Here is a 20,797-nt window from a genome sequence, read left to right as displayed (position 1 = left end):
GACTTCTACAGATGATTTTACTGCTGCACCAGTGGTTTTCTTTAGCCTTCAGGGGACAGTTAATTTTGTACCCTGAAATGCTAAATGATATGCAGAAGCTTACATTTTGAACCTATGTGTAAGAAGAAGACTTTTATTTGTTCCTTAAAGACAAAATTAATATACAGTTTGCAATTACAGAAATTATTGTGCCCCACTGAGACCCATGGCTTACAAGTAAACATTACAGTACCCAAGATGTACATTATATAAGCAAATACCCTCCAGAAATAAACATGGGACAAGGCCGTTGAACAGTACAGAAGGTTTGTATGTAGAGAGGTAGTGGAAGTCAGCGGAGTAAATGTTGAATCCTTGTACATACAGAGACACATTAGACCTTTACTGCAGATTATAGACATTCATCCCCTGGGAAGCTGAAGTATTTTTTGAGGATCACATAAGGTTCTGGCCAGAAATAAATGTCATATTGAAAGCTTTTGAACTTGCACAAAAGAAAGACACCCATTAGCTTCAAGCACCTAAAACCTCTAAGCCCTGGGACACTTTCACATTTTCAATAACTAAAATGGCACCAGACTATAAATTTTTAAGGTCCTCTTTAAAAATGTCACTTAAAGTTATTATTAACTTCTCCTCGTTCAAAAGCTGTATTGCTGGGTAATGACTAGAAAGGGTTACTTTTGTTTAAATAGCTTAATCCTTTCTCTATTAATAGATGTCTCTAAACAAATGTTATCTGACCTATTTCATGACAGAACTGGGTAAACTCAGCTGTTCAGGAACATGCCTTCTGGTGCCTAGAAGTATTTTATTAAAGTGCTTTTGAAAAGCAAGACTTTAGGGGAGGAGTAGCTTTGCACAAACATCCTAATATACGTGCATAAGGAATGACTGAATTATTGTTATTACAATAGGGGGCTGTCAACACAGATAAACCCATGGAAGGATGCATAGAGGGTAATCCTGTGCTTTAAAAGGCACAAGTTTCTTCCAAGAGTATTTCTAGTCCAACTTCAAAAGATTTCTTCTGCCTACAGTTAAGATTTTCCTCATTATTAAAGATGATGTCTTTAAGAAAAATAAACTACTCCTCAGTTCCTTTGGGACTGTTTTTATGGGAAAGGCAGAATCTCAGTCGAAGTTACTAGGAACTCAAGACAGGAGCATTAACTTTCTACATCAAAAGCCAACTCATTTGGGAGCTAAGCTTTCACTGACTACAGCAGGAACTGATCTGCAAATGCCAAGTTCTCTTTTATGGAGAAGTGTATCTGCCGAAGAAAAGTATGCTTTGTGTGGGGTTGTGGCGAATAAAGAAAAGGAAAGGATGGTCCGCATTGAAATCTTCTTCAATAGGCATGCAGAGCATAGCAATGCCAGCAGTAGCAGCTGCAGCTTCCGTGCCTTCCTCATTCACTTCCACAAAAGCTTTGTGGACTATTTTAGAGAGAAAGAGGTCACGTGCCCCTGACATTCCCGACAAGTCAGCCTTACCACTGTCAAATACATCCACCAAGCCCATAGCAGCTAAATCTAATTTAAGGCCATAGCTTTCTTCTAGCCTAAACTTTGGCAAATGCACACGAACATCAGTGGAATACAGATGCTCTGGACATGTCCATTCCTGAAGCTTCTCTAAGGTAAGCTGCTTTTCCAGCTAGAATTAAAAAGACAGAGATCATTACATATCACCTGTGTAGAAACGTTTCATTTTCAGTAACATTTACAAGGCTTTATAGGGCACTAAATAAGTATAAAGCAGCTATACAAAAATGACAATAGCTGTATCTTTGATGGCTCCATGTAGATCTTACAAATGCTATTAAAATTAAATGGAGGCAGTGCAGTTTTTACTTTACAAAGTAATGCAGACATTTTCTTCTTGCTGCAATGTACAGAAAGGAGAAACATGCACTGATAGCAACTAAACCCAGTAATTCTTACTGTTTAAGCTAACTAAATGGAATTACACAATTAACAACAAGTAACTAAACTAATCATCAGAGAGCTCAAAGCAGCTGATGAGTTTCTGGTCATTTAATGGAAAACAGTCTCATTACGTCAAGGCTAAGAAAACAAGGACTTTCAAAGGTAATGAAAGAAAAGTTCTGTCATTAAAAATAAAAAATATGCAAGGCAAGTTAATTCTTATAGTTAACTTTGGTTTTGCAGTCTCCCTCATGGTTCAGTTCAGCAAGCCAAAGGACACAAACAGAAGCTACAAAACCAGCACGCAATTTCTCTTCCTGATGCAGCACCCGCACATATTCTTTATTGCAGTGTTAGCAGAGCATTGTCTCTAGATATGGGGCTCTGAGAACATGGGTTCATTATGGCTTTAGTTTTGAATGGCTGAAATTATCTGTTAAATAACTGTATTAGCTTAGATGGCCCACCTTCTGCAGACCAGTGGAGTTATCTTCAATGTCATCAGGTAACAGGATGATCATACTGAGTTCTTCTCCATCATAAAGCAGCTCTAAAACACGGATCTTCTCTTCAGGGATGTACCCAAAATGAAATTTATTTTTCTGATACATCATTTTCACTGTCTTTCTTTCATTCTGGATAGACAAAAGTTATCAAAAGTAACTGCTAAGAACAGGAAACAAAAGATTTAAAAACTGTATTCTTGCAAAACTTTTCTGCATTACATCAGCTGACTATAAAACTTTGTCTGACTCCTGACTGCCCAATTACTAACAATTTCTTCTCCAGACATGAGTTTTTATTAAATTTAGTTCTCCTTTGGCTTCTGTAGCACAGTCCTCAAAGAAACTATTTTTTTGAGTTGCTGTACATTTATATTACTCTGGACCCAAAAAGGACATTAAAAGTGAACAACTATCAACTTTGTTCAGAATAAAGCAGATGACTGTATATAGTATCTTGTAAAGCTGTTAACATAAGCAGAATACAGAACAAGAAAACGGGGCTTAACCAAAATGAGCTATCATTTTAATACTGCTTACCTAACATCACAAACAGGCACAGTTCACGGCACCTGAAACTCTGTTAGTCACAGGTAGGATCCTCCTAATCTATATGTGAGAACTGTCTCAAATACTGTTCTGGTAAGTGAGGTAACAAATAGGTTCCTGAATACAGAAAAATACTAAAATCCATAAAAAACTCTTTGGGGTGAACTGAAAACATTCATCATAGACTTTCTATTTACATTCCCTAGCAGTGTTCAAAGCCGGGTTTGATGGGGCTTTCAGCAATCTGGTCTGATGGAAGGTGTCCCTGCCCGTGGCAGGGGGTTGGAACTGGATGATCTTTAAGGTCCCTTCCAACCCAAACCATTCTATGATTCTATGATTTTTTTTATTATTTTACCTGTAAGCAAAGCTTCACTTTAGCACCTGAATGATTTGACCTTTTTGTTAGATACATACTACCAAGACAGATCTGTATTACCTTATTTAACCGAAACGGCATGTCAGTGGTGTCAGCTTCTTTAAATTTCTCTGCCCAGTTCCCTTTGAAATAAATAGCATTCACCAGTACGAGCCTGGTCGTGTTGTCAACAGAGCCTTCAGACAACAGATGAAGGATTTTACCTTCAGAGGGGGCAGAAACAAAGTGTCACAACAAAATCTTGTGACAAGGTGATGGCACATAAAACATACATGAAGCCATGTAAAACATACATGAAGAAACTGATACCTTGAAAATACTACAAACATAAAGCTCTAGTTCATTCCTGTAATAAGGTGTGCTTCGGTACCTGTCTCTTTACCTTTTCACCATACTTTTTAATAGTAAACACTGTCACTTTTGTTATACAGTAATTAGATGAATATGTAATATTTTTAGCTTGAACTGTCACATATGACTCATCATACAAAAACTAGATAACCCAATCCTAACCCACAGCTAGGATTACAGGATTTAGAAATACATATATACAACATATACAGTATGTACCATGACTGTCTAAAACAGAGTCTCCAATTCAGTGATATAAATCTATGTTTAGGCATCTCTTCTGCACTCACTGGCCTCAACATAAGCGATGGAAAAGTATCAGGACTTATGGAACTGTTTAAAAGTCTTGTTTAGATATAATTCGGTTCTGTTAATACATCAAGTGAATATCCCAGGGCAAAATTAAACTGTTCTCAAGGTTGCAGAGAATAAAGCCTACTCCTACTCCAAAGGTATGAAACACTGCTGGTTACTTTATTAACTAAAGTCATTTACCTTCAGTTTTCTCTTCTACCCACTGGTTAATTTCTTTCCTGGTTTCATCACTAGCCTGAAGAAAATCAACTGTAGCCAAATCAGCTCCATAGAATTTCTGAATATTAGTCAGGAAAACCTAGATTTTGGAACCATAAGAATAGCTTTCACTGCATGCAGATAAGAAAACATCTCTTTATGCTGTAGATAAGGTGCATGTCAAACAGTTTATCACCTGCTCTGAGGTGGGGCTCTAACAGTGTACTGCCTGGGGTGGGTCTGAGGTTGGGTTGGTTTTATTCCCCTCTCAGAGTAAGCCTCATAGTACATTTGCCACATATACAGCTGACGGGGTGCTTACTGCAGGTGTTGCAACATTTACCTGTCATTCTCCTGAAACGGGCTCAAGCACAGCTATGATTAAAAAAAAACATTCTGAAAGAGCTAAAGAGGGATAAAAATAGCAACCTGGGTGCACATAAAGGTATAATTCACTGGTGGAGGCATGTTGGGCATTCTAGGATTCTATTCTATGATTCTATGACAAATGCAGTGTTTTAAAAACATTTAAGTAATGTTATACTAGACCAATGAAAATCCTAAAAAAATGATTGCAACAGACACAGGCCTGGTTGCATCCTAAAAAGTTGACTGCAACAGACACAAGAGCTGCATTCTAAAAAGCTGGTTGCAAGAGTAGGATGTTGTGATAGTTACTGTAAACTAAGAACCGAGACAAGTGGTATTTCTCTTGAGCCCAAGAGCAGCTGAACCAAACAAGCAATAAAAAGGGTTTGCTGTCTAACATCCTTTAAGTGAGATGCACAGACACCTACAGACATGGAAATGCATATGCATGTATGTAACACACTTGTTGACTGCCCAGTAACATTTAGAAATATGCCTAGAAATATTTGTACTGCATAAACACTCAAATAGCTGCATTTTCCCACCAGGTTCCACCATGCCATCACGATCTGCACCAACATACCGGCAAAAAGGTGTAGGACTTCTCTCCAAAAAGCCGACTGGCAAGCCGTAGGAGATAGGGAGCATTGCTTCTGTTTATATCCATAGTCAGAGTCTGAAATCTTGAGTGAATATCTTCAACTTTGTCAAAATGAAGTGTCTGAAATAAAATAAGTGAATGAGCTGCTGCGAATACTGTCTTAAAAGAACAATACAGTATATTTGTATCTGATCCAGAAGACAGGTAGGTTGAAGAAAGGCAAAAGGCTAAAAGCTGCTTAGAGAATTCTGTAAACCTTGAAAAAATTAATGAAACAGTTTCTTGGTGCTACTTGCTCATCAGCCACTTGTATTAAGCTCCTGGTTTATACACAGTGACAGCTGAAGCTGTTGATCATAATCCCCAGTCCCATCCATGTAATATCGGCATGACTCCCCTCCATGGACCATGGGGCACAATGACTCATTCTCAAGTGCAAAACTGAAGAGAGATGATGCCAATAGAGGCACTTCGGTTTTCTGGCTTCACCCTTTGGCCGAATGGAACCTTAGGTTTTGTTTTACAGAACGTACAGTCAAAACCAGCGCAGGTGATGTCTCAAGAAAACTTAGAACAATTATCTTTTATGGTTTTATGAAAATATAAATCTATGAAACTGTATCATCTTAAAAATCAAATTCACTACTGCAGTTTCTTTGCACCAGTACCTCCTTTCCCAGAGGCAAGCTGGCTGGCCAGGGCTCACAGATATGACAGAAGAAGCTGCCAGACCTCACTGACAGGGAAGGCTACCCCAAAGCAGGGATATTCATATTCAAACTTACACCACCTATTTCTCAGTAGGGACAACTACTGTGATACAGCCACTGGACTCGAAGGAAAACTCTTATCTCACTGGGTTTTCAGTCAGGCCTTGCTGTCCACCCTTATGCAAGCTGTGTTGTACAAATGAATAACTAAGCAAAAACATCATGGAGTCAAAATGGGATTACGATCATGGAAAGAAATTCCTATATGCTTGAGTACAGCCCTTGACAGTTACCAATCGCTACCTCCTTAATTAGCTATGTTCTCATAAGTAATGCTTTATGGTACAGGAACATGCATTACTAAAGTATCTATGTTGAAATATATTTTTCCCCCAAGTTCCTTTTGCATGACTTCTGCTGTCAGTAAGTTTATTGTAGGTGGGGCTGTCAGTTTGATTACATGAAATATGTGTTCAAAGTCTGTTTGTACAAGCAGCGAGAACATAATTTTATTGTCTTATTCAGCAGGCATCAACTCAACAGTACTAAACAGTTCCTCCTCAAGTCCAGAATACAAAGGTGAAATTATTCATAGGCAAACACATGATGGTGACTACAATGAGAAGCCTCATACACCCTTCTTTGTGCTAGCAGGCATTAGCCTAATCTGGGGGGAAATAATAGTGACTAAGTCCCTTCCATGCAGGAGCGCCCATGGGAAGCTGGTGCACTCCTATGTACACCACTTTTGTAATCATATTTTTTAAACTATACTACCTAACCTAAGGCTGTGGTGAGAATAAGCATGTGGGCTCAGATAACCCAAAATACTGGAGTGCTTAACTGTTTACTGAGATACTACTAGCATCACAGTGTATCATCATACTTGTAACACTACATGTAAAACTATGTATTACTATTGTGCTTCTTACAAAATACACACTTATATTATTAGCAATAAGCATACTGTTGGTGACCTTGTACTACAAATCAAGAGTTCTGTGTCAAAATGCCTCATGAAAACTGGAAACTCCAATCAATTTAAATGGAGACTGATTAATTAATGAAGTAGTTTCCTACTTCAAGAATTAATTTAAGAAGTGAAATTAAATGAGAAACAAGAGTCATAGAAAACATGGAAAGCAGGCTCTGGAGCAGGGCAGGAAGAAGGCAACTACAGAAAAGAGCCCAAGGAAGACTCAGTGAGCATGACAGAAACCTTGTCCTGAGCATGTAAAAACACCACAAACATTTCATCTTCTTTCTGCTAAACCACAACAATCTTTAATGGAAATAAAATATAAAGCCAAAGAGAATTATTTATTTCTTACTAACCTTCAGTACCTGTGCCTCTGTATTAATTTTGGACCCTAAAAGGACCATGGCCAGAGCAGCAGAGACACTGAGGGGAGAGAAGAAAACGTTGCCTGTTGGGTTGGTGTCATTAAACCTTCTGAGTAGATCAAGTGCAAATCTGCCGTTGGCATTACACAGAGTCTCCATGGTTACAGCTGAAAAAAAAAACCATCAGTGAGGACGCTGGGAAACACTCGTCAAAAACCTAACCTAACCTTGTGTGACTCACAGAGTAAAGGCTGGATTAATCTGGTTGCAGCTGGGTACAAAACCAGCAAGAATTTCACTGTCAATGCATCTTCTTCTTCAAAAACAACCATTATATGTATTTTTTTCCCACATGTATCACATATCCCAACCTTCCCTATGCTAACTTTAAAGACATTATTTAAAAAGATTCCTTGCCTTCTAAATTGAAACTACAAGTATGTGTGCTGGCAGGATTGCAAGTTGAAGTCCTTCAGCCTCACAGACTCAGCATACCCCGGAGAGTTCACTCATGCTGTTTTCACCTCACTCTTCTACCCAAATCCTGCAGAGAGGACATTCACAGTAACTGCCCAAGTGCCCAGGGACACTTTGCAGCAAGCTGACCCACTTCATGCCACAAGAAGGTGTCAATGCTGCCAAAGGCTTAGGCACAGACTTACCTTTAGGAGTGTAAAGCGCTGCTATCTCCACCAGCCTGCTCTGCCCAGAACAAGTGAACTACCTGCGTGCCTCAGCCAGGTACAAACCTGAGCCCCAGTAGGGCTGGGCAGCCCCTGACACACAGGCAGAGCCCCGGGGTGTTGTGAGCTGAAGGTGACATACCGGCTATCAAAGGCAGAAGTGAAGCACAGAACAGAGCTTCAGGCCTCACACTGCTCAGCCAAAGCAGGGGTTAATTTTGGTGAGATGCTCCTTAGGATGCCCTTGGAGCAGGATGGATGGTGCGAGGGCTGGGTCAGGAGCAAAAACCTACACACAGGCTAGCGGCAGCACTGCTTGAGGTTGGAAAACCTTCCTGCTTCTCTCCGCTTGCTTGGAGCAGGACTTTTGCATTTGGCAGTTTCTAGCTTGTTTCCTCAAAGAGTTCCATTTGTGCATATGCCGCAGCAGCCAGGGCAGCTGCCCAACGATATTGTCACTGATACTGTCCAGCTACACGGAGGAGTCTGCAGAGTCTTTCTACGGGAACTGCAAAATAACGCTATCTGCTTCCACCACCAGACGGACAAATGCCCTGCATCTTTGCAACGTTCTTTTATCTAGCTGTATGATAAACAGCCCCATACAAGACAAAAAAATCCAAACACAAACTCAGAAAGCACGCATACTTTTAGTTCCACTTACTGACACCGCCGCGCCGTGTGGCTGCTTTCACTGAAGTCACCCGGTTTACGGCCCCCGCCCGCCCCAGCCTGCCCTAGAAGTGCACGCCGCCCCAAGCAGACCCCGCCGCCGCGGAAGGGAGACACGGGGCGTCCCGATATCGCCCCATTCACGTCAGTGCATCTGGAGGGGGGGGCTGAGGCGAAGCCTGCCTTAAACCCCTCTCGCCCCGGAGAACCCCAGCACAGCCCAAGACCACTCGCCTGACTGCGCGGGCCGGCGCGGAAGGAAGCGTGGGGACCGGCGGGGCGCGACGAAGGCAGGAGAGAGGCCGCGGGAGGCGGGAGCGCGGCCCCGGAACAGAGCTGGGTGTCCTCACCCAGGAGGGAAAGAGCCGGGTTGAAAACCGACTCTCCCTACTCCGTCAGTGCATGATCGGAGGGTTCTGACCCACGGGACAAGTGCAGAAAGCCCACCCAGGGTATGTGTCTGGGAGTCCTAGTATTGCCTGGTAATAATACTAATAAAAGCTTTCTGGTGAATGAACTGCAGGGCTCTTGTGAATCCTTAAATTACTTGATACAAAACGGCTTAATCAGAAATTGCCTCGTACACTAAGCTCTGTGCACCAGCTCTCACTGACATACCCTTCTTGACAGTAGTTACTAGAAATGGTAGTAGTTACTACCCTTCAGTAGTTACTAGAAATGGGTAAGTCAATACTATTACTTAATTCCACTCTTTAATTCCACTAACTGCTGTTTCCAAATCAAATCAGTCACACCCTTTGCCTAGAGAACACCTCATCCAGGTGTCCTCCCTCCACACTGCCCTGCTGTCAGACTTCTCTCTTTTAATGCAAGGAACATAACAGCATGGAAGGGCCTCTTAGGCTCAATCCGATTTTTTCTCCAAGTCACCAGGAACCCACCCCACTGGCTTTGGGAGCAAAGCACTAGCCCTGTATTAAAGCTCTGACATATCCCACCCCTCAAATCACATAGCACTTTCATTTCCCTCACCCCAGACAGCCAAGTTACAGTGTACTGAAATAAGCAGTGCAATCCAGCACTATCTGGATGACAGTCAAATGCTTTGGAGTTGTGGACAAAAAGGTAACAGTGCAGTCCTGCACAAAAACAGCTCTTTGCTAAAAATCTTCACAATGCCAACACCAAATGCCGTGGCAACCTAAATAAGCGCCGCAGGACTGCAGTACTTGGAGAATGTTTGGAATTCATTGTCAAACCCAGCAAGTACCCAGAAGCTGGTTGTAAGGTAAATGGGATTTCTCATACTACAGATTTAAGAAATAAAAGGCATAATTTATGGTTAAAGACTCACACCACTTCAAGTTCTTTTATTATTTTAGGAATAGAAACAGCAAAACAAAACTGTATTAGGAAAGCTATTTCAGCTATATCTTTGGTATTATGCAGTTGCATTAAAATATTTAAGAAACAATGAACAGGAAAGATCTATCACAGCAGAAAGTCTTTGTTATTCAAATATTGCATAGGCACCATATGCTTTTTCATTACATTCTTTAAAGGACTAGAACCAGCTGATAGGTTATAAACTCAGGTGTCCTCTGCTGATAAAACACTTCTCACTCCACGATTACCCTACAAGGACACCTGGTACAAAGCCATATTTTTATTCCCATTCTTGCCTAAGTGCTTGTCCAGTTATTATCCAAAAACCCTATTTCATCAGGTTGCTTAGCAACACTTGGAAAAGACTGCTAAAGGCTCCTTTCATCTCTAGGGAATGTATCAAGAGATTAAGTGGATGAGTTTGGAACAAAAAGACAGGGGATGGGAGGAAAAAGGGGGAGGGGAGCTGAAGACATGCTCCAGCCTTGTCAGAACCAAATTAACACCTTCTTTTCCAGTGGGAAGTCAATGCCCAACTCTACCAGGTAGCCACAGAAAGTAAAGCCGAAATGGGATCTGCAAGGAGAGAGGAAGCACTGGCTGAGCCAGTGGGATGTTTCTTGTGTCAGCAAGAAGTGAAGACATCTCTGCGCTGAGGTGCACCAGCTAAGAGTTGCTTTAGATGGCATTGGCTCCATGTGTCTAAAGTAGCTCTCTTATACTATCAAGCCTGAGATGAAGACCACAGAACTGGACTCAGGCACAGCTGAAAGAGGTAATTAGTGCAAAAAGAGCAGCCCTATTCCAAAGAAACAGAAAGTTACTGTGTAATGGCAGCCAAGACATCTTCTTTCTAGGGAGAACAAAATCTCCCACAGAACAAAATGGTGGAAGTTTTGTTGTGCCGGATGAAGAAAAGGAAGGGATGATCTGCAATGAAGTCTTCAACAATCATCGCACAGCGCATCATCATCACTCCTGCTGTGGCAGCTGCTGCTTCAGTGCCTTCTTCATTGACTTCCACAAAGGACTTGTGAATGACTTCTGAAAGCACCAGCTCATTGCCAGATGAAATCCCTGAGAAGTCTGCCTTCCCTAAGTCAAACGCATCAGGCATTCCCATGCTGCTCAGGAGGGGTTTCAGATCATAATTTTCTTCCAGTTTAAATCTGGGTAAAGACACCTTCACCTCTGTGCATTCCATAGCTTGTGGATTGAGCCAATCTGTCACCTTCTCATATGTGAGTTCTCTTTCCAGCTAAAGAAAACCCAAATATTTACATAATTAAAAACAGTTTTATTCAGCCATAAGTAGTAATTACTGTGTTTGTTTATACAGTGCATAACATGCATCTTTCTTCCAGGGTTTAGAGCATCTCAAGCCAGAAATGCAAGTTCTGCTTCTCATTAGAGAACTACAGCTTGAGCCAAGATCAATCCCACATGCTTTTTGGTAGATACAATAAGGATCAGTCCCTTCCATGTAAAGTTTACTTTTATAAAACATGTTAGATTGGGGGCTTTTTACATTTTGCATATGGGAATCAAAGGCAGAGAAGAACTAATGACAAGTTCTCAAAGAAACCAAACCCAGTTCCTCTATTTCTTAACCAGAACATCCTCCCTTGGTTTGACAGGCTGATGAAAAAGTCTGCTCACAATGCCCCCTGCAGTCAGTGTTAGAAAACCTTATTAATAAATTCTTGTCCAGGGCATGCAATAGCCAAAAAAATTGAGTCATATCTCCACAACAGAAGAGATCCTACATTTTCCTGTGAGCTTCTCTGGAAGTGGGCAGGGACAACCTGCCAGCTGTTCAGAACAGAAGATCTATGGGACAAGCTATAGGACTTCCTAAGAGCTTCCCCAACACCCCTCTCACCACATATGCTCCTCAGCACACCATGCCCTCACCATAACCACAGCTAACACCTGTTGCTGAGGAGGGTCAGGTCTTCAGCTGGTGCTAAGCACCAGTGACATAAAACTCTGGAACTGAACTACAGTTCTATATGCAATATCAAACTTTCTTCCCCAGGACACAGACTTGCATTTATCTCAACAACTTACACTTTCCAAGCCAGTGGACCCATCCTGAATTGCATCAGGGAGCAGGATAATCATGCTGAGTTCATTACCAACATAAGGGAGCTCAAGGATTTTGGTCTGCAAGTCCCAAATATAGGCCATGTTAAACTTATCCTTCCTGCACATCATCTGCACAGGTCTGGTCTCTTCCTAAAAGTAAAGAGATGTTATCAGGTAGTACTGAGTGAGTATGCTGGTCTCAAAATACAAAGCAGGCATCCAGTTACTCAGGGCTTTTAACAATTTGACTAAAGAGAACTAAACACAACACAGAGCTCAGCCTCACCACTGCCTTTTGTGAAGAAGTAAGGATCCCTGAGACTTAATTTTTAGTTACTAATGTGGAAATTTCTGTCAAGTTTCCTTTAAGGAAAAAAGGCAAAGACATGTTTGTCCTCTTAACAACTAGTGACAAGCACTAAACAGAGCTGGTAAGAAGCAGAACCCATGTTCCCTGCTTTAAATGAATGCAGAGCTGTTTCAATGTAGGTATTTTCATTTTTAGTCTATGTGGCTCCAAGTGCTGTAAACAAAGAGAAATTAAAATACTTTAAAATTTTATTAAAAATACTGAGAAAGGGAGAACATTATTTTGAATTCTTAAGTCACATGGATAGTAAGAAGGTGTAAGATTTTTCTCCCAAATTTCATTCTCTGGTATCTCCTTCCGTTTTCACATGGTACATCAGCTACTGTAATTCACATAATTATTTACGATCTTTTCAGTTAAGAGCTTCATTACTTTCTCCTTTACCTTCATGAGATAACCATGTAAGTAGCTTTTTGTTTTTAAAATAAAGGCCATTGAAACAATACCCACAGAGAATATGGCAGAAATTATCTTGCAGCAGCGACACAAGAAAAAGATAGCAGCCTTCTAGTATCTGAAGGGGGCCTGTAAGAATGCTGGAGAGGGATTCTTCATTAGGAACTGTACTGATAGGACAAGGGGCAACGGGTTCAAACTTAAACAGAAGAACTTTAGATTAGATACAAGGAAGAAGTTATTATGAGGGTGGTGAGGCACTGGAATGGGTTGCCCAAGGAAGTTGTGAATGCTCCATTCCTGACAGTGCTCAAGGCCAGGCTGGACAGAGCCTTCGGTGATATGGTTTAGTGTGAGGTGTCCATGCCCATGGCAGGGGGGTTGGAACTAGATGATCTTAAGGTCCTTTCCAATCCTAACTATTCTATGATTCAATGATTCTATGAATAGGTAAAGAAAAGGCCACACAGCACATGAAAATCATTTTGTTTCAAGAGGTGCAAGCATCAGAGAAGTAATGTCACAGGATGCTGGAAAGGCTCTTGGGATGTTAATGTAACTCTTTCCCACTGGGCACACTGTAAGACAGCTATCTTAAAACTTCAGGTTACACCTCAGATTGCCAATTGTTCATTTGAGTCCACTCACACACTTATGCAGACCATCAGTGGCTAGTCATTAATAGGATGAAAATACAAACTTTATCCATTAAGTATTATGAGGAAAGAGACTTGCAGTTCTCTATGTGTTTAAAAGCAAGTTCCTTGGGTAAGCCAAGGCAGCATTCCCAAATCCTACATCTTAACTTTCTCCAATAGTTCTCTGGATCCCTTTCCTAATTTCAGGACATCCTAAGTCTGTACTAGTCCAAGGAAAAGAAAATTCAGTAGTACGCCTGGATACCATGCAAGCTTTTTTTTCAACATGCTTCAACAGTGAGAGGGCAAGGCAGCAGGAACCAGGTCAGTCCAGTGGTTTCTGAAGTGCTGCAGTAGGGAGTATGAGGTGAGCAGCAACACTCCTAACTGAAAAGTGGTATTAGCAGTTCAAGGTAATACGTTTCACCACTGGGGGAGGGATGGTTTGAAATCAGACAGGAGGGCTTCAGTTTTGAATAGTGTTTATTTTTAAGCAGGGAAGTTAAGGAAGTCATGTTACCAGCTTTTGCTAGTGACATCTGGAGGCAGACCCAGAGTTTAAGGTGATCTTGAGGGGCAGTCATATCCTGCTAATGATAGTAGCCAAGGCTTCTTCAATGGCACTGATACATTTCTAAAAGCAAGTATAGCATGGGGTCTTCAAAGACTTATTTTTAATTTTACATTTGTTTTGGACAGAAATGGTAGAAATGGGGGGGGGGGGGGAGCAGTGACTGAAGACTTACAAGTTTTGCACACGTGTAACTGCAGCTTTCTGCCTATAACCTAAAGGAAATTTTCTTTTCTTATCCTCACCAGTTTTATCATGAAATAATGAAGTTCACAAACTTCTGTGAAATTGTTCACAACCCGCAAACAGCATGGCAGCTTTACTCAACTGTTCTCTTCAGTTCTGAGCTCTATAACTACATAGAGAGCTACTTCTTGCAAAAAAAAACAAGCAGGGCAAAAGGAAGAAAGAAGAGACAGAATGAAAAAAATACTTAGTTGTTATATTAAAGTTTTTAGTAATTATGTGAAACTTAACAGGAACTAAACAAAGAGTGCTCATATTAAAGTGAGAGGATATAAGGTATTTCATACAGCCTACCCAAAGTAACCCTGCTTGCACGAATTTTTTTCTTTCTGGTCTTCGAAGTTAAAATGTACTCATTTCAGAGTGCTTCAGAGTAACAGTGGATTGTCAGCATTTTAGCACATCATACCTTGTTTATTTGAAATGGCACTTCTGCTGTCCTCTCTTTGTCAAACTGTTTTGCCCAGTTGCCTTTGAAATAGATGGCATTCACCAACACAAGTCTGGTCAGTGAATCGAGAATGCCCTCTGCCAACAGGTTCTGAATTTTACCTTTACGATACATGGAGGGGGGGGAGAAAAAGGAATTTATTTAAACAGTTTGATACGTATCTAATTATCTAATATAGTACCTACTCTGTAATTAATATAGATGAGAGAATTATGTACCAAACAGAGCACGAACTCAATGTCAAGCTCAATGTTTGGTTGGCGTTTTTTTTAATTCACAATACTATATCCTGAAATAGCTCTTTACCCAAGCCAGGGCTGACGTTAAATACAATATAGCATCTTTCTTGCAGAACACTCACCTTCAGTCCTTTCCTCTACCCAGCCATTTATTTGTTTTCTGGAATCCTCCCACGCACGCATGAAGTCAGTCTTTTCTAGTCCAGCATGGTAGGATTTTTGACTCAACTCTATAAAGGACTAACACGGACATTCAGAATAGCTTTTCAACATTTTACTCTCATTCAGCCACATATGATTCCCAAATACACCAAGAAAATCTGCCCGCTCTTCTCCCCCAGCTTCATATTGAGCCATTGAAGTTTTGCTTTCACATTCCTATTAGGTTTTATACCATCTATTTGAACCAGGAACTGTCCACTGTATGTTAAATCACATGCTAAAGTTCTACGTAACTTAACTGAAAACTGATGTAGCTAGGTTTTTTGGTTAGTTAGTGTTCGTTTTTTTCTTCATTGAGAGAACATAATTTTGTAAGCTTCTCTTGACATAAATTTCATTGTTAAACTTCCCAAGGTTATAGAAAACTCTTCAGAAGGTAAACCGATTTTTCTTAGGAAAAAAGCCACACCTTCTGTCCGATTTAATATACCTAGATCTTTATTACACAGATGAAAAGTTTTAAAGTACAACCCACATAAGTTTTATCTATTAGACAGATGAAATACTACCATTCTTCATAAAAAGAATCATCGTAAATTACTCCCTGGGGGGAAGGCTAGGGAGGGAAAGGGAAAGAGAGGGGGAAAGTAGAGCCTTTTATCTTCTTGCTCTTAGGCAATCATCTAAAGGAACATATGTAACACAGTACCTACTACCCTTATTTAGATCTTCTGACAAGGAAAATCTCTTAAGTCATTTATTCCTGTCAGCATGATCTTTGGATGGCTTATGTAATAGAAGAACTATAAAATACTGCCCATGCTGAATAGGAATGACAATTCTTTTGTATCATATTTACACACTATCAAGGGAAAAGAGGTATGTCAACTATTTGTCCCACAGCCAAAAATATGGATGGATCATGGAATCCTGAAGAATTAGGAGTCTGACGGATTTCATAGTGCTTTGCACCAGTTGTGCACTTGGGTCACAGGTTACGTAAAAGGAGCTTCTCCATCAAGTTCAGATACCAGGCTCTGGCATAACCTACTGCATTAGTAGGTGTCACCCCAAAAAAACTAGAAAGTAAAATCCAAAGCTTGTCTTAGACCTCTGAAGGAAACAGGAAGCCAATACATTATACTAAAAAAATTACACAAATTTAATGGTTACTTACTGAGAGAAACTCAAATGTCTTTTCTCCGTAAAGTCGGTTAGCAGTTCTCAGTATATATTTGGTGTTTGGATCATTAATTTCAGAGAGAAGTGACTGATACCCATTGTGAGCATCCTCAGCCTTTTTCAGAGAAAGCACCTGTAGAAAGACAAACATCCTCAGCAAGAGTCCACGCCCTCCCTAAACACACTTGCTTCAACATTATTTTTTTCTTAATGACTTTTGGGGTTAAAAACTGACTTGAAGACAAAAGATTTTTCATTAAGCCTCCCATCTGGAGCTTATCATGCAAGTCACATATGATGTACCCAGACAGGTGTTGTACAAGTACTGAATTAGGGAGCAGAAGAGTCAGCAGTATTTAGTTTCCTTCACTCAAGCCAAGCATACAGTGTCGCAAAATCATCAAGGTTGGAAGGGACTTCTGAAGATCACCTAGTATAATCCCCCTCCTCAAGCAGGGCCATCTACAACCAGCAGCCCAGGACCACGTCCAGATGGCTCCAAGAATGGCAACAATACTATTTTAAAGGAATTTCCATACATTTAAAAAACTGTGTTTATACTCCTTTTCCACTTCCCAAAACAGGCAAACATAGGAACAAAAATGACTGATTATACTTTCAATAGTCAGTTGCATATGTAAAAAACACACCAAGTAGTATTTGCTACCTGAGCAAGTTTAAAAAAAAGTTAAGCCTGGCGACATTTTCAAAACATGTTTAGTCTGATATTAAGCAAAAAGAACATACTGGAAGAAAGTATTTTATGTAGCTCAATTCATCAAACCTACACAAAAACCCCAGGTAACTCTTAATGACATACTGAAGGAAGATCTGTCTCAAAAGACCAAACACACAAAAACCACACAAAAAACTAAACAGGAACCTCTGAATTTCATACCAAAGAAAGGTCCTCCTATAAAACCAGTAAAACCAGGTACTGCTTACATACATACCAAATAAAGACCTCTGCTCTCTGAAACCAGAATGACAATAATAGTTTAGCAGAAGTTCAGGTCACAGTCTAATACTGATCTGCTGCTCATATAGTCCCATCAAATTCAATACACTAGGTTTATTGAGACATACCTTTACTATTTGGGCTCCAGTGTTACCTTTTGAACCCAGCAAAACCATAGACAATGCAGAAGAAATACTAAAAGGAGAAAAGAACAGATTCTGCCCACTTCTGTTCTCACACAGCTTTCTTAAGAGGTCGAGCGCAAAAGCGGTATTTGCTGCACAGAGGCTATCCATGGTTCAGAGCCTGGGAGACGAAATATAAAATAAGAAGGACTCAAATTTATTCTAATATAAACTGACAACTTATTTCTGTCTTTTACATTTCCCAGAATAAACTACACAGAAAATGTCACAATTAGATTGGAAAATTATCAAGTCACTGAAAAACTGATTTGGTGGAACACGCACCTTAAATGCCATAGTAGGCACTTAAGTTATTTTGGCAATTTATTGTTTGCTTTTGTATTTAAATCCTATACCTGCAAAAGAGATAGCAGTTCCCACCTGTGTCATTAGACTCTTCACTATGTAAATAATACTACATCTTTTGAGACAATCAGATACAACAGTATTTTGTTTAGGATTTATTGAAACAAGTCGCTTTTGACCTCACAAAGACAGTTATCTGCCTTTACAGGAAAACCAGAGCAAAAGATCAGGTATCACAATAGCAGAATTATAAACTCTTACCTTGTCTAAGTCTATGTATCTTCAATATTACCTTCAGCTTACTGATACATGTGCATGCTGTGTTTTATACCTAACAGCCACTCTGGCAGACGTCTGCAGAATTACTTGACCTACAAGACTAAAAAGAAAAAAAAAGTTACCTGGTCAGCATGATGATTAATGTAATTTCCTCCTATAGTACAAAGAAAAATCAAAGTCCATTTCAGTTCCATTTTATTGCCTGCAACACGGAAACACACACAGACATACACACACAAAAAAAACAACCCTGCTTCCAGATAACTTTATGGGACATGCACAGTGCAACACACGTAACTTGTATGTACATAGTGTATATCAGGCATGTGTATGCCCAATATACATTACGTACACAGATGTGTAGGCAGCTAACCCGAGATTAAACCACACACCTATTAATGGAGCAATAAATACTAGAATTCTGACTTAACTGTAGTAAGTATCACCAGACATTGTGAACTATCAGTTGGCAGTAAAGTCATCTGCATTTTTTCCTTCCCTTAAGGCAGTGCCTACTGTTGATACGTTGCTACCAAATAAAAAGCCAACACTTAATTCACATCACTGATTCATTATCTCAAAAAATTAGGTGGAAAGGACAAGTTTCTGCATGCCTGATTTTCCATCTAAGAAAATTTTCTGCTAGTAGCTCCGCTATAAACAGTAGTAACTTTTATCCTGTTTCTCTTCTCCCATAACCGAAAAGGAGGGCGGAGGTGGGGTGCAATCCTCCAGTTCTGTGTGAAATCAGTAATTTAACTACACATACGTTAAAGCATAACTAAGAGGCACTTTGCATTTTCAGTCTGCGGTGGTTACAGCAACCCCCCAAATTTCCCTACTGTCCTAATACCTGCAGATTACTAGCAATAAGATTTTTTTGACCTGTAGGCCAAAACACACAGTAATAGTGACACCTATAAGCAGTTATTATCTAGAAAGTTTTTGTAGGGCTGCCACAAGAAGCAAGATCTAACAGACAAAGGGATATAACTCAGGCTGTTTTGCCTACCTGAAAATCAATGCATTTAACCAAATTATAAGTAACATTTCAACAGCTGTTATTAGCTATTGTTCCCATGCTTAAAGTCAAAAAACACAGCACTGCACCAGCTACTAAGGAGAAAAATGACTGCTACTGCTGAAACCAGGACATACACAATGGCTGCACTTTAAGGAACAAAAAATGTATGACACGAGCATATATTTGTCACTCAGTTGTAAACTGTATGCTGCAAAACCCTCAGTGATCACAGGGTTCGCTGACAGCAACTCATTCCTCACTCTGGTCTTCCTGTGCAAGTTCCTGGGTGCCCCGACCCTGTTCATTCCTACCACTATGAATTTGAAGCATATATTCTCAGCAGTAGACCCCTATGCTTTAGGAAAGTCTTCAGGGACAGGCTGTATCTACCTTCAACAGCAGATACACACTACAGTGTCCCTCTCAGCTACTGTTTTTGCCATGGGGGGACCTGGCCAGAGCAGGGTGCAGGGAGCTCCAGCCTGTGGCCCAAGAGACATATGCCCCCAAGAGTACAACACAGATTAGTGCCCACTATATGGAGATGCCTATCCAACGTCAACTGCCTCTGAGGAATCACAAAACAACTGTTTCAGACAAAGTCAGAGGAGGAACTCAGGGTGATGAACATCAGGTGGTGTCACTCTCGACAGAGGGAGCTGCGTATATGGGACAGACATCTTTTTCTACCCTCTGAACCAAAGCAACCTTTCTCGAGAAGAAGGCTTCACTTAGGTTTAGGAGAGTCAGGACAGATGTTCAAACATCTGAAAGGTAAAACTGCTAACAGCTCCAGACAGCTGCTCTTCACATCACACCTCTCTGGGGCGAGCAGCAGGATACAGGGAATGACACAGCTCCATGAGCACCCAACATCACCGGCCCTAAGCCCCCCCTAAGGAGCAGGGGGTCGCCAAGGTCTGACCCCATCCCAGCAAGCTCAGGCACAAACAGACAAGGGCTTGGTACTCCCTAGGACGAGAAGAACCTCCTCTGGGCCCCTACTGGACTTGTCACCACGAAAGACACCAAAACAACACTTCTGCCCGGCCCCATCATTTCTACACATGAAACACGCCCTCTACACGCCACTGCGACTCCAGCTGGCAAGAAGCAGAAACCACGAGAGAGAAAAAGGCACAAAAGCAACGCCACGCAGCTTCTACAGCACAGGCTCCCCGTAGGAAACGGCATCCCCAGGCCAGCAGCACACTCACCCCACCGGCAGCCGCGCTTCCCTCCTCCCGGAAGCGCCGCGGAGCCGGGGGAAAGGCCGGCAGCTCGGCCCCTCCTCAGCCGCGCCCCGGGATTGAGCCGGAGGCTACGGTGCTTCCTTATTCGCAGCGGCCAACGGGCAAGCGCCGCGACCGCACCGGCCAAAATGGCGGCCAGCCACTGCCCACTCCCGCCAAGAGCATTACCTTCCTCACCGTGTTCCCCCCCCCCCCCCCTTAGTATCTCCCTGGGCACAGCCGGTGATTTTCCAGATCTGCCTCCCTCTCGTGGCAGAGTTGGCAGGAAACACCCCCAGCCCATGGCAGGTTATAATTGTTTTTGATTACTTTTGAAGCAGGGCTTGTTTCAAACGAAAATGAGCTGCTGCTGTACAGGCTTGGGCCCTCCTCGTGTACCCGAGGGTCTGAGTGAGGCAAATAGTCCCTGTAGAGGTGTATTTTTAATTTATTTTTTTTTTAAAGGAAATCCGTGGAGTGACATGCATGTGAAGCTAATTTGAAGTTAAATTCGGAG

The 20,797-nt window shown here is 41.2% G+C and overlaps 2 protein-coding genes across 2 annotated transcripts; both read right to left on the bottom strand.

The window, feature by feature from the left end:
* Positions 1 to 119: 119 nt before the first annotated feature.
* Positions 120 to 12,161, bottom strand: LOC133267216 (leukocyte elastase inhibitor-like). Its single transcript, XM_061449336.1, has 7 exons — positions 12,024 to 12,161; positions 7,243 to 7,418; positions 5,180 to 5,317; positions 4,210 to 4,327; positions 3,424 to 3,566; positions 2,400 to 2,567; positions 120 to 1,660 (listed from the first exon to the last, which is right to left on the bottom strand). The coding sequence occupies exons 2-7, from the start codon at positions 7,408 to 7,410 to the stop codon at positions 1,259 to 1,261; spliced, it is 1,137 nt and encodes a 378-aa protein (XP_061305320.1). The 5' UTR covers positions 7,411 to 7,418; positions 12,024 to 12,161; the 3' UTR covers positions 120 to 1,258.
* LOC133267215 (serpin B6-like) lies at positions 9,918 to 20,372 on the bottom strand. Its single transcript, XM_061449335.1, has 8 exons — positions 20,266 to 20,372; positions 18,007 to 18,116; positions 17,383 to 17,560; positions 16,292 to 16,429; positions 15,075 to 15,192; positions 14,672 to 14,814; positions 12,024 to 12,191; positions 9,918 to 11,211 (listed from the first exon to the last, which is right to left on the bottom strand). Exons 3-8 carry the CDS (start codon positions 17,548 to 17,550, stop codon positions 10,807 to 10,809), a joined length of 1,140 nt encoding a protein of 379 aa, XP_061305319.1. The 5' UTR covers positions 17,551 to 17,560; positions 18,007 to 18,116; positions 20,266 to 20,372; the 3' UTR covers positions 9,918 to 10,806.
* Positions 20,373 to 20,797: the final 425 nt, after the last annotated feature.

The sequence above is a fragment of the Pezoporus flaviventris genome, unplaced genomic scaffold, assembly GCF_033815535.1.
Source record: "Pezoporus flaviventris isolate CSIRO_AGI_PZ_B2104156 unplaced genomic scaffold, CSIRO_AGI_Pfla_v1 ptg000007l, whole genome shotgun sequence".
NCBI classification, from domain to species: domain Eukaryota; kingdom Metazoa; phylum Chordata; class Aves; order Psittaciformes; family Psittacidae; genus Pezoporus; species Pezoporus flaviventris.
The sequence above is the reverse complement of the archived record's forward strand: the minus strand, read 5'-3'. Positions and strand labels throughout refer to the sequence as shown.